The sequence below is a fragment of the Callithrix jacchus genome, chromosome X (genome assembly GCF_049354715.1).
Source record: "Callithrix jacchus isolate 240 chromosome X, calJac240_pri, whole genome shotgun sequence".
Lineage (NCBI taxonomy): Eukaryota > Metazoa > Chordata > Mammalia > Primates > Cebidae > Callithrix > Callithrix jacchus.
In genome coordinates, this window is record NC_133524.1 from 36,991,027 (window position 1) to 37,003,774 (window position 12,748).

The 12,748-nt window shown below is 35.7% G+C and overlaps 1 protein-coding gene across 1 annotated transcript in view; it reads left to right on the top strand.

Moving 5' to 3' along the window:
- Nucleotides 1-12,748, top strand: part of CFAP47 (cilia and flagella associated protein 47) — a 437,978-nt gene that overhangs the window by 50,828 nt on the left and 374,402 nt on the right. Inside the window, exons 13-14 of the mRNA XM_078364097.1 lie at nt 3,066-3,282; nt 3,591-3,832. Of these exons, the coding sequence (XP_078220223.1) occupies nt 3,066-3,282; nt 3,591-3,832 (459 nt within the window). The remainder of the gene's footprint in view (nt 1-3,065; nt 3,283-3,590; nt 3,833-12,748) is intronic.

The window sequence follows — 12,748 nt, forward strand, 5'->3', positions numbered from 1 at the left end:
ATGATTGAGAGAATGAATTTTAGTAAATTTAAAGTTGTGTAACCACCTTCATAATTTAATTTTAGAATGCTGCCGTCACTCTCACGCCCATATGCAGTTACTTTCTTTCCTTCCTTTGTTCCTTCCTTCCTTCTGTCCTTCCTCCCTCCCACCCTCCCTCCCTACTTCCTTCCCTCTCTCTCTTTCTCTCTCTCCTTCCTTCCCTCCTTCCTTCCTTCCTTCCCTCCCTCCCACCCTCCCTCCCTCCTTCCTTCCCTCTCTCTTTCTCTCTCTCCTTCCCTCCTTCCTTCCTCCCTCCCTCCCTCCCTCCTTCCTTCCCTCCCTCCTTCCCTCCTTCCCTCCTTCCCTCCCTCCCTCCCTCCCTCCCTCCCTCCCTCCCTCCCTCCCTCCCTCCCTCCCTCCCTCCCTCCCTCCCTCCTTCCTTCCTTCCTTCCTTCCTTCCTTCCTTCCTTCCTTCCTTCCTTCCTTCCTTCCTTCCTTCCTTCCTTCCTTCCTTCCTTCTCACTCTGTTGCCCAGGCTAGAGTACAATGGCGCCATCTGGGTTCACTAAAACATCCATCTCCTGGGTTCAGGCGATTCTCCTGACTCAGTCTCTTGAGTTGCTGGGATTACAGACACAGTGCTACCACACCCAGCTAACTTTTTGTATTTTTAGTTGAGATGGGGGTTTCACCATGTTGGCCAGGTTGGTCTCGAACTCCTGACCTCAAGTGATCTGCCTGCCTTGGCCTCCCAAAATGCTGGGATTACAGGTGTAAGACACCATGTCCCGCCCAGTTACTTTCTATTTTTACCCCTTGTCTCAGACAACCATTAATCAACTTTCTGTCTCTATACAGTTGCCTATTCTGAACATAAATGGAATCGTACAATATCTAGTCTTTCATATATTGCTTCTTACACTTAGCCTAATGTTTCTGAGGTTCACCCATGTGGTAGAATCAATATTTTGATCCTTTCTTATATTGAAATGGCACCTCATTTTATGAATATACACATTTTGTTTATCAGTTCCCCAGTTGATGGACATTGAGTTGTTTTCAGTTTGAGGATATGATCAATAATGCTGCTATGAACATTCACATAAAATTATCTGATTTTTAGGAGTGGAATTGCTGGTTTGTATGATAAATTTATATCTAACCTAACCCTTAAAATGTTTGCCAAAGTGATTGCACAAAGTTGCAATCCTATCAGCAATGTATAAGCGTTATAATTTCAACATTCTCACCAGCACTGTTATTTTCTGTCTTTTTGATTATAGACCTGCTAATGAGTATGAAATGTTATCTCATTGTGGATTTGATGTTCATTTCCCTAAATGAATAAGATGTTGAAAATATATTCATGTACTCACTTAGAGAAATGTCTATGTATGCCATATATGGTCTTTGGAGAAATGTCTTTCAAATTCTTTGCCCAATTTTTTAATTCAAATATTTGCTTTCTTATTACAGAAATTTTCTGTGTATGCGTTTATATGTAGCATAATGTAGCTATGCCTGAAACTTGGATTCTTAGCTTAGTTCTCTCTGGAATTGTCTTTGTGTGCTTCAGGAACACTGTGTGTTATAGGGTAGAAAGACTGTAATGAGACCAAACTGGGTTTGATTCTGCAACCTACTAGTGCAATGACATTTGAGTTTACCTCTATGGGTCAGAGTTTCTTCATTTGTAAAATAGGAAGTGATAATATTGCCTACCCTACAGTATAATTGTGTGAACCGAGTGCCTTACCCATAATAAGTGTTTAGAAACTTTTAGTGAAAACACTTCATCCATAAGATGAGTATGCTGCATTAGAAAATGCCTGCAGTTTAATTGTAATTCCTTTATCCATTCAGTCATTTAAAAATGTTAATTGAATGACCACCATGTACTAGACACAGTTCTGTGTTCTAGAGATACAGCAATGAAGAAAACAGACTGAGTTCCTGCTCTCATAGAGACTACTTGTGGGTGGGATAGGAGAGAGATAATAAACCTATCCTTATATAATACGTCATTGGTTTACAAGGTATGAAGAAACATAAAGCAGGTCAAGTAGATTGAGAACAATAGAATGTTTTCATGGAGAGTCTCTTTTATCAGGTGGCTAGCATCTCTGAGAAGTACATTCAAGCGGGGGCAGATACCTGTGTGAGGTAAAGACATGAGGCATCTGGGCTGACTGTGAGTTAGGAGAACAAGTGAAAATTCCTTTTTAACCTTACAGAGGTGCTATGCAATGTAACCCCCAGGTCCGTTTTCACCAAGTGATTGGAGGACAATTATGATTAAAGAAGTAGTGGCTATAATGGTCTGAAGTGGGAGTTCTCATTTTATCCTAACCATGGTTAAGGTGGCTATGAGGGAGATGTGGACAGAGGATAATTGATCCGTGTGGCTAGGCAGATTCTCTAGGGAAGAATTCAGCATACAAAAACATGGAGAACAGTGGGAGAGAAGGAATGTAAAGGGGCACAAAATTTTTGGAGTGATGAATGTTCGTTCTTTATTGTGCTGATTGTTTCACAGGTGTATACATACACCAACACTAACGAAATTCTATACTTTAAGTATGTTCAGTTTACCATCTGTCAGTCTTAACTAAATTATGCTGTTAAAAGCAAGGCAAAACTAAAAATTATTAAAATTGCTTTTTTATAAAACCCTGGGCATTTTAACGGAAAAATTTAAGCAATGGTCATGGGAAATTTACCAGTTTCCATAAATTACAGATAAGTGAACAAAATAGTTGTACTATTGGGTATAGAGGAGGTGTTGAAGTGTTGTAAATCAAGGTGCTAAGATAAGTTATAGTGAATGGTTCTTGTTTAGTCATATACTTTTCCATATAATTAGAATACATTTATATTGAATTATAGCCAATAATGTCCAAACATTTAATTATGATCATGTAGAAAAAAATTCTTACTTAATAATTTCAGATATTATGGTAAATATTTTTCTAAATTTCATTTTTATATAAATTGGTTGATCAAAATATATTTTGAAAACTTAAAATGTAAATGAACCCATTTGCCAACTTTAAATTTAACAAAATACTTTTCATTTTTTTCAGGGCCTTCTGTCCTTAACTTTGGTAATATTTGTGTGAACTCTCCAAATACTCAAGCACTTCATGTTGTTAATATGCTACCTATACATGTTTTGCTCCAGTTAGATACTGATTTAGAAGAACTTCAGAAAACCAATCAATTTTCATATGTGATTCCACCTACATCCAGTACTTACATTTCAATGATATTTGAATCTCCTACCATTGGAAATTTTTGGAAGTAAGAATTATTTTTGAATTTCTGTTTGTTAGAATCAAAGTGTACTTTTGTAGAATATGTATTCATTTGCCTGAATAATTGTATTGTATATTATATTTGTTCTCCAAACATAGAAGCTATATGTGCATCAATTTTTAGATATATAAATTCATATTTTAGTGGCAATCTAATTATCTTTCACAATTAAAGTGTTACATGCTAAGAACTGTGGATGTTAATCAATGCTATGTGCATTTTACATGTAGCCGAATTCTATAATCACAAATAGCTCTCATCAGTTAAATGTGGATGCTTTTGCTGTGTTATAGGTCTTTCACGTTTACGGTGAACAACATACCCAGTGGACACATCCTAGTGACGGCAGTTGTCCAGCTAGTAAAACTTGAGCTTTCTTCTAATGAGCTAGAATTGAGACCACGAGGCTTCTTGATACAAACGTATTTTCGGGGGACAGTTAGATTGTATAATCCTCAGCATTGTTCTGCTCAGTTTCGATGGCAACCCGTCAACACAGGAGGAGGGATAGCATTTTCTGTTTGCCCGGCTAAAGGTAACAGTTTATTGTTTGTTTGATTTAGATACTTATTTTTTAATGTATTCATGTCTACTGGTATTAATTATTTATTGAGTGTGTACTGTGTACTGGTGCCAAGAGTATAAAAGTAAATGAGATACTGTCATCTGGGGTATTTATTTTTACAGACATAATACAATTTGGAAGTATGGAACCCTAATTAGTGTTCTCCAGAGAAACAGACCAACAGAGAGAGAGAGAGAGAGAGAGAGAGAGAGAGAGCGCGAGCGTGAGAGAAAGAGAGAGAGAGAGAGCGTGACAGGGTGTGAGAGGGCGTGAGAGAGAGAGGGAGAGAGAGGGGGAGATAGGAGACATTTTAAGGAACTGGCTCTGGCTCACAGGTTGCGTGGTTGTGTGGGCTGGCAAGTTTGAAATTTGCAGGGCAGGGTGTTAGACTGGAGATACCAGGAAGAGTTGATGGTGGAGTCTTGAGTCCAAAGGCAGAATTCATTATTCCTCTTGGGACATCAGTCTTTTCTGGTAAGGCTTTCAAGTAATTGGATGAGATTCATCTATATTATGAAAGGTAATCTGCATGTTAATTAACTGATTGTGATAATTATTTTACAGTATATATGCATATTAAATCATTATGTTGTACACCTTGAATATATACAATACTGTAACTTAACTGTTTTAAAAAGTCTACTGGTTTAAGTGTTAATTACATCTAAAAAAACACTTTCACAACAACATCTGGACTGGAGTTTAACCAAATAACTGAGCCCCACAACCTGGAGCAATTGAAAAATAAAATTGATCACCATAGATACTTATGGACAAGCTAAATTTTGTTTAGTTTTAGTTAGATAATGATGGTATGATTCAGAATGACATATTTTTCTAGAGTATGAGTTCTTTTAGAAAGACCTAGAAATTGCTTATGGCCAATATTGAATATAGCTCATAAAATCCAATTAATAAAATCAAGAACTTAAAACTAAATAAGAGGATTTTTAATTAATAGAAATCCTCTTCTAATTAATAGAAGACAATTTCAGATATACCTTGTTTGACATGTCCTGTATTTGTGAACCATCCTCTTAACCTTACTTCTGCCGTTCTCTGGAGTCTATAATTTTACATAGTATACCTGCTGTAACATGAACACTAGTAACTGCTAAACTGTGACTTACTTAGTAGCCTGTTGAATTTTACAAACATCTTTGTGATGTGCTGTGAGGACCTCATGATGGCACAAGCTATCATTTAGGAAATAAGATCGCAGTGTAGAAGTTGAATGATCAATACCATGTCTTTGTCTTATGTATATGTCATGCCTTTCCAGCTAGATGAAAAGAGCCGGATCTTTATATCTATAGTGACTCTTTTGGTGATTTATAACAGCTGAAGTCCGGTTTTGCATGAATGGAAAGTGAGACAGATTTTGGATGATCTTAGCTCCTCACTAGCTATTTTAACTTAAGCAAAGTATCTATGAATACAAGTTTCCTCATCTGTAAAATGGAAAGATGAATATATCTCAAAGATTAAATATGTGGGAGACTTCTCTAGTGCCTGGCAAAGAGTAGGTGCCAAATAAATGAATAGTCATTTTATTACAAAAATTTTCTAGATCCGTTTGGAATTTTTTTCTGAAAGGATCCTCGGAATAATAACCTAACCTGCCCCTTTCCGTCTATCCTCATTAGAAATCCCTTGCTGCCTGCTTCGTTCCTTCTGTCTTTCCTCCCTCCTTTTTTCCCTTTCTATTTCTCTTCCTCTTCCCCTTCCCTCTCTCTTTTAGTCTAATTTAGCAATGGTTGTTATTTAGGGTCTAAATAGAAAAAAGCTATATTTCATATTTCAGACGAGTTCTGGTTTGTGGAAATCTTGCCTTAAGCATATTTTTTTGTGAATATTAGTCATTTCCAAATCAACGGTTTATATAACTCTAAAAATGCTTGTAATAGGGAATGTTATAAAAATTATCTTAAGTATTAAATTAAATTCACTTAGTTTTAGTGTGGATGTATAGACAGAGATTTTGACAAATTTAACAAGGGGAAGAGTGGGACAGTCCCTTCGGTAGGTTTGGAGGTCACCAATACAGCTGTTTAATCTTTTTGTTAATGTGGATTGATTTAGAACCATTCTAGATCATAATTTATTAAGTATCTGAGGTATACTTTCACCAATATTTCACAGATTCACCTGACCAAGCTCTTTTTAAATTATAACACTGAAAATACTGGATCCTGCCTCAATCGATTATAATGCTGAGAGAGTAATTAAAGAAGAAAGAGAACATATTTCTGTACACTTAAGATATTTTAGATAAAAATTATACCATTTCTTTGAACAGGTATCAAATAGTGGTTGTCGTATTATCAGCATTCCAGCTATAGCTTCTGACCAACCATCTGATCCTGTGCCAAGAGTGTTTAAAAAGCTCCTACCCTATACTTTTCCTTGTATTAATATTTCTCTATTCTAAATAGGGAGGAATGGGCTAGGCTTGCCTTGTGGCTGCCATGGAAATACAATAATGATACTTAATTTTTGTAAAAGAGAAGTAGAATTGCAATATTATAAACTGGAGCACAAGTTACACTTCTTGTGGTCTTTAGAACTCTTATTTTTACAGGAGAGGTTTTTACATTTTATTTTCTTTGGTTACTCATTGCACCTTTTATAATTTTTAACTAAACAATCACCAAATATATAAAGATTTAATTTCAAGTAAAATGTTTGTATAAGTAATGCCGTACTTGCCTTTTTAAGAATACAAAAGTATAATGCTCAAATCTATTTCATATAGCATTGAAAAAAGTGTTTATAATTTGTAGCATATATAGTTTTGCTTATGTTCCTTTCCTCAGAATATTTATATAATAATTACTCAATTTCATATTGTTTTTACTTTTTTATAAATAGAAAGTGACTTTTTGCCAAGGTATTTTTCTTGTGCTATATTGGTTTTCCATCCTGGACAATACATTTAATCATATGCCTCTCTCTATATTTTTGTAAACTAAAACAAATAATTCCAAATTAAAATTTATATTGTCTTTGTCCTTTTTCCTTGTGGCATGATAGGTTTTGTATTTGTGTTGGGATAGTGGATATTGTAAGGGGAGAACATAAGAGTGGATTGATATATATTTTTTCTTTTTTGAGACAAAGTTTCGCTCTTGTTGCCCAGGCTGGAGTGCAACGGCGCAATCTTGGCTCACTGCAACATCTGCCTCCCAGGTTCAAGCGATTCTCCTGACTCAGCCTCCCGAGTAGCTGGGACTACAGGTGCCCACCACCATGCCCGGCTAATTTTTGTATTTTTAGTAGAGACGTGACTTCTCCATGTTGGTCAGGCTGGTCTCAAATTCCCAACCTCAGGTGATCTGCCCGCCTCAGCCTCCCAAAGTGCTGGGATTACAGGCATGAGTCACCATGCCCAGCCAAGAGTGAATTGATACTTTCTAAGATAGAATTCACTTCTCATTGGACTTTTTCTGTGGGTATTTTTCATGTTTCTGCTTTATTGTTTTTGTTATCTTTATCCTTACTAAAACCTTGAATCACTCAATCCATGAACTTGCTTTTGATCAATTCACTCTCACTCTCTTTCTCACTTCTCTCACTCCTAGGTTATATGCAGTACCAGCCCTACCAGTCCCAGCCTTACTTAATCCAGCTGAAGGGGAGAAAATCTAATTTATTTTCTCAACCCTCATAAATGTTTAATTGCGATACTTTCTTGAAAACAGAAGTCAGACCAACAAAAGAAAAACCAGCAGAAATTTACTGATACATGCTATACTCATCACATAGGAGAGGCCTCAGTTCAAAAGTATGTCTCTCAAGGCAGTGGCTTAAAGGTCTTGTTTAAATAGTATTTTAACAAAGAACAATAAATCTTAGCATAGCAAGACAAAGGAGAAAGCAGTTCCAGTCTTTTCAAAGGCAAAAAAATATGAGAAGGTAGATTTTACCATGGCAGCCATAAGGCAAGCCTAGCCCATTCCTCCCTATTTAGAATAGAGAAATATTAATAGAACGAAAAGTATAGGGTAGTGAGTTTTTTAAACACTCTTGGCACAGGATCAGATGGTGGGTCAGAAGCTATAGCTGGAATGCTGATAATACAGCAACCACTATTTGATACCTGTTCAAACAAACTGAAGAGGATTTATCTAGAATATATTAAATGTATATCTGAAATCTGCTCCCAGATTTCTCTGGTGCCTGCTGGTGTCTTCTCTGGGCCAATAAGCAAGAGATGTCTCCAGTAAGGAACGATTTATGTCCCAACATCTGGCAAACAGAGGCTGAGGCCCAGTGTTCTCCTGTGTTTTAAGTTTAACAATCTTAATGTATTGGGGAGAAATACTTTGTTTTCCTTCAGTTATCCAGTTTCTTTCCCATACCCCTGATATACTTAATATTCCTGAAGAAAAAATATGTAACTGCTCATTGTAGGGAGAAAATTCTTCTCATGCTGACTTGTCAATATGGATGTATAATTCTTTCATTGCTTTCAGCTCTTCTCAGGGCACTAAAGTGGCTTTGTTTATAGCACTGAATATTCTTTGTTGAAATTACTTCCCATCACATTTTTCCCCAAACCCCAAAGAACAGGAGAAAGCTGTTTTGTAACCCAACTTTTACATATTCCCCAGGATTTGTCTTTCTGCAGAGTTCCTGATCATCCTTCATGTCACAATTCACATGCCACCTCCATCTAATGAAGTTTCCTCTGCCCTTTGGCTAATTTAGTTTTTTACCCTTTGTTTCTGCTCCCATTGTGTGTTTGTTATGTCATCAACAATTATTTGTTTGTATCTGTCTCTTATTTTGGCAGGCATCGCTAAATCCATATCTAATGTTGGTTCCTCTTCCCAACAGGACGCTCATTTTGTTTGGGGCAACAATGTTCTCATCTGAAAAAACGCTTCCCAAACCTCTTTTGCCATGGACAGAAATTTTCCTTAGCTTCACCCTCCTCCTATGTACTTGAAACTGTTTCAACTACTTTTTACATGTATTATCATATTTATTTATTTGGACAATAAGAAGTTTAGTATCACAAACATATATATGTGTATGTATATATGTTTGTGATTATATATGTATAAAATTGCTCTTTTTGTCTTTCAAGCTTATTTAAAGCAAAATTACATAAAGAAATAACTATAAAAATATATTGTTGAGATTATAAGATAAATATACAATAAATATAACATTAGTACCACGTAAAGAAGAAAAGGGGAATAAAGTTATGTAAGAGTAACATTTCTACAAAGAGCATAAATGGGGAAATAACCGCACAAATTAAAATGTCAGTGGAAAATATTCACTTAGTACCAAAGAACATAGTAAATGTAGAATAAAGAATAAAAATACCGGTGGCTCAAGCCTGTAATCCCAGCACTTTGAGAGGCTGAGGCGGGTGGATCACGAGGTCAAGAGATCAAGACCATCCTGGTCAACATGGTGAAATCCTGTCTCTACTAAAAAATACAAAAAAAAAAAATTAGCTGGGCATGGTGGCGCATGCCTGTAATCCCAGCTGCTCAGGAGGCTGAGGCAGGAGAATTGCCTGAACCCAGGAGGTGGAGGTTGCAGTGAGCCGAGAGCACGCCATTGCACTCCAGCCTGGGTAACAAGAGCGAAACTCTGTCTCAAGGAAAAAAAAAAAAAAAAAAAAAAAAAAAAAAAAAAAAGAATAAAAATACATGAGCCAAACATAAAACAAAATGTAAAAGAGCAGATATAAATTCAAATATACCAATTCTAGCACTAAATATGAAAGCACTAAAGAAGTATCAAATAAAAAGGCAAGGACTATTTACTAGATATTAAACCAACAGTAAAAACTGAAATATCTACCACAAACAGTCTGCAAAAGTAATTTAAATCCTAAGAAACAGGATAAAAGTAGTAACATAAACTTGCAAACAGGAAACATAAGAAAGCTGGAGTGATGATACAACAATTAGAAAAAATACACATTTAAAAAAACTTTTATTTTAGATTCTGGGGTACATGTGCAGGTTTATTACATAGGACAATTATCTGTCATGGGGTTTCGATGTATAGGTTGACAACCAGGTAATAAGCATAATACCCAACAGGTAGTTTTTCAATCCGCACCCTCCTCTCAACCTCCGTCCTCCAGTAGTACACAAAGTCTGTTGTCCGCTTCTTTGTGTCCATATGTACTCTATTTAGCTCCTAGTTATAAATGAGAGCATATCATATTGGTTTTCTGTTTCTGCATCTGTTTGCTTAGGATAATGGCTTCCAGCTACAATCAAGGTTGCTGCCAAGGACATGATCATATTCTTTTTTATGGCTGTGTAGTATTTCATTATATATATCACATTTTCTTTATCCAGTCTAGTATTGATAGGTATTTAGGTGGATTTCATGTGATTGCTATGGTTAATAGGGACAGACACACATATGTGTCATTATGGTAGAATCAGTTCATTTGGGTATATACCCAAAAATGGGATTGCTGGGTCAAATATTAGTTCTGTTTTAAATTATTGGAGAAATACCAAACTGGTTTCTGCAGTGGCTGAACTAATTTAAACTCCTACCAGCAGTGTATAAGTATTCTGTTTTCTTTGTAACCTCAACAGCATTGGTTATTATTTGTCTTTTTAGTAATAGCCATTCTGACTGGTATGAGATGTTATCTCATTGTGGTTTTGACTTACATTTCTCTAATGATTAGTGATGTTGAGAATTTTTTTTTCATATGCTTGTTGGCTACATGAATGTCTTATTTTGAGAAATGTCTGTTCATATCCTTTGCCTATTTTTTAATATTAGGCTTTTGTCAGATATGTACATAGTTTGAAAAATCTTTTTCCCCATTCTCTAGGCTGTACTTTTACCTGTTGATACTTAATTTTGCTGTGCAGAAGCTCTTTAGTTTAATTAGGTCTCATTTGTCAATCTTCGTTTTTGTTGCAATTGCTTTTGGCGTCTTCATCATGAAATCTTTCCTGGGGCCTATCTCCAGGATGGTATTTCCTAGGTTATTTTCCAGGGTTTTTGGTTTTAGGTTTGGCATTTTAATCTTTAAGGCATTCTGAGTTGATTTTTGTATGTTGTCTAAGGAAAGAGTCTAACTTCAATTTTCTGCATATGGCTAGCCAGTTATCCTAGCATTATTTGTTGAATAGGGAGTCTTTTCTCTTTTGCTTGTTTTTGTCAATTTTGTCAAAGATCAGATAGTTGTAGATGTATGGGTTTAATTCTGGGCTCTCTAGTCTGTTCCATTGGTCTATGTGTCTGTTTTTCTACCAGGACCATGCTGTTTTTGTTATTGTAGTCTTGTAGTATAATTTGAAGTTGGATAAGGTGATGCTTCCAAGTTTGTTCTTTTTTTAGGATTGTTTTGGCAATTTCGAGCTCTTTATATGGTTCTGTATGAATTTTAAAATAGTACTCTTCCAATTCTGTGAAGAATGTCAGTGGTAGTGTGAAAGGAATAGCATTGAATCTGTACATTGGTTTGGTCATTTTAACAGTATAGATTCTTTCAATTCATGAGCATGGAATATTTTTCTATTTGTTTCTGTCATCCTTGATTTCCTTCACTAGTGTTATAATTCTCATCGTGGAGATCTTTCACACCCCTGATTAACTGTATTTCCAGGTGTTTTATTCCTTTTAGAGGCTATTGTGAATGGGATCACATTCCTGATTTAGCTCTCAGCTTAGATGTTGCATAGAAAAGCTACTGATTTTTATACATTGATTGTGGATCCTGAAACTTTGCTGAAGTTGTTTATCCAATCTAGATGCATTTGATCAGAGAATATGGGGTTTTCTAGGTATAGAATCCTATCATCCTAAAACAGAGATAGTTTGACTTTCTTCCTATTTGGAATGTCTTTTATTTATTTCTTGTGCTTGATTGCTCTGGCTAGGACTTCTAGTGCTATGCGGAATGCAAATCATGGGAATAGAAATTCTTGTTTCAATCTAATTCTAAAGATAAATACTTCCAGATCTTTCCTGTTCAGCATGATATTGGCTGTGGGTTTACAATAGATGGCTCTTATTATTTTGAGGTGTGTTCCTTCAGTGCTTAGTTCATTGAGGGCTTTTAACATGATGAGATGTTGAATTATATTGAAAGCCTTTTCTGCATCTATTGAGATTATTATGTATTTTTTGTTTCTGGTTCTATTTATGTGATTAATCACATGTATTTATTTGTGTATGTGGAACCAACCTATGTCTCTTGGTATAAGGCCTACTTGAACATGGTGGATTAGCTTTCTGATGTGCTGTTGGATATGGCCTGCTAGTAATTTGTTAAAAATCTTTACATCTATGTCCATTAAAGATTTAGGCCTGAAGTTTACTTTTTTTTGTTGTATCTCTGCCAGGTTTTGGTATTAGAATGATCCTGACCTCATGGAATGAGTTATGGAGGAGTCACTCCCCCTCAGTTTTTTTGGAATAGTTTCAGCAAGAATGGTGCCAGCTCTTCTTTTTACATCTGGTAGAATTTGACTGTAAATCTTGTTGGTTCTGGGCTTTTTCTGGTTGGTAGGGTTTTTATTACTGATTCCATTTCAGAACTCATTATTGGTCTGTTCAGGGTTTCAATTTCTTTCTGGTTCAATCATGAGAGGTTATATCTTTCCAAGAATTTATCTATTTCTTGTAGGCTTTCTAGTTTTTTGTGTGTACAGAAGTGTTTGTAATATTTTGTAAGTTTTTTTTTTTGTATTTCTGTGGGATAGGTATTAATGTCACCTTTGTTATTTCTGATCTATTTGGATCTTTTTTTTCCTTTCTTAGTCTAGATAATGGTCCATCAATCTTATTTATTTCTTCAAATAACCAGTTCATGGATTTGCTTTAATTTTGTATGGATTTCCATGTCTCCATTTCATTCATTAAGCTGTGATTTTGGTTATTTCT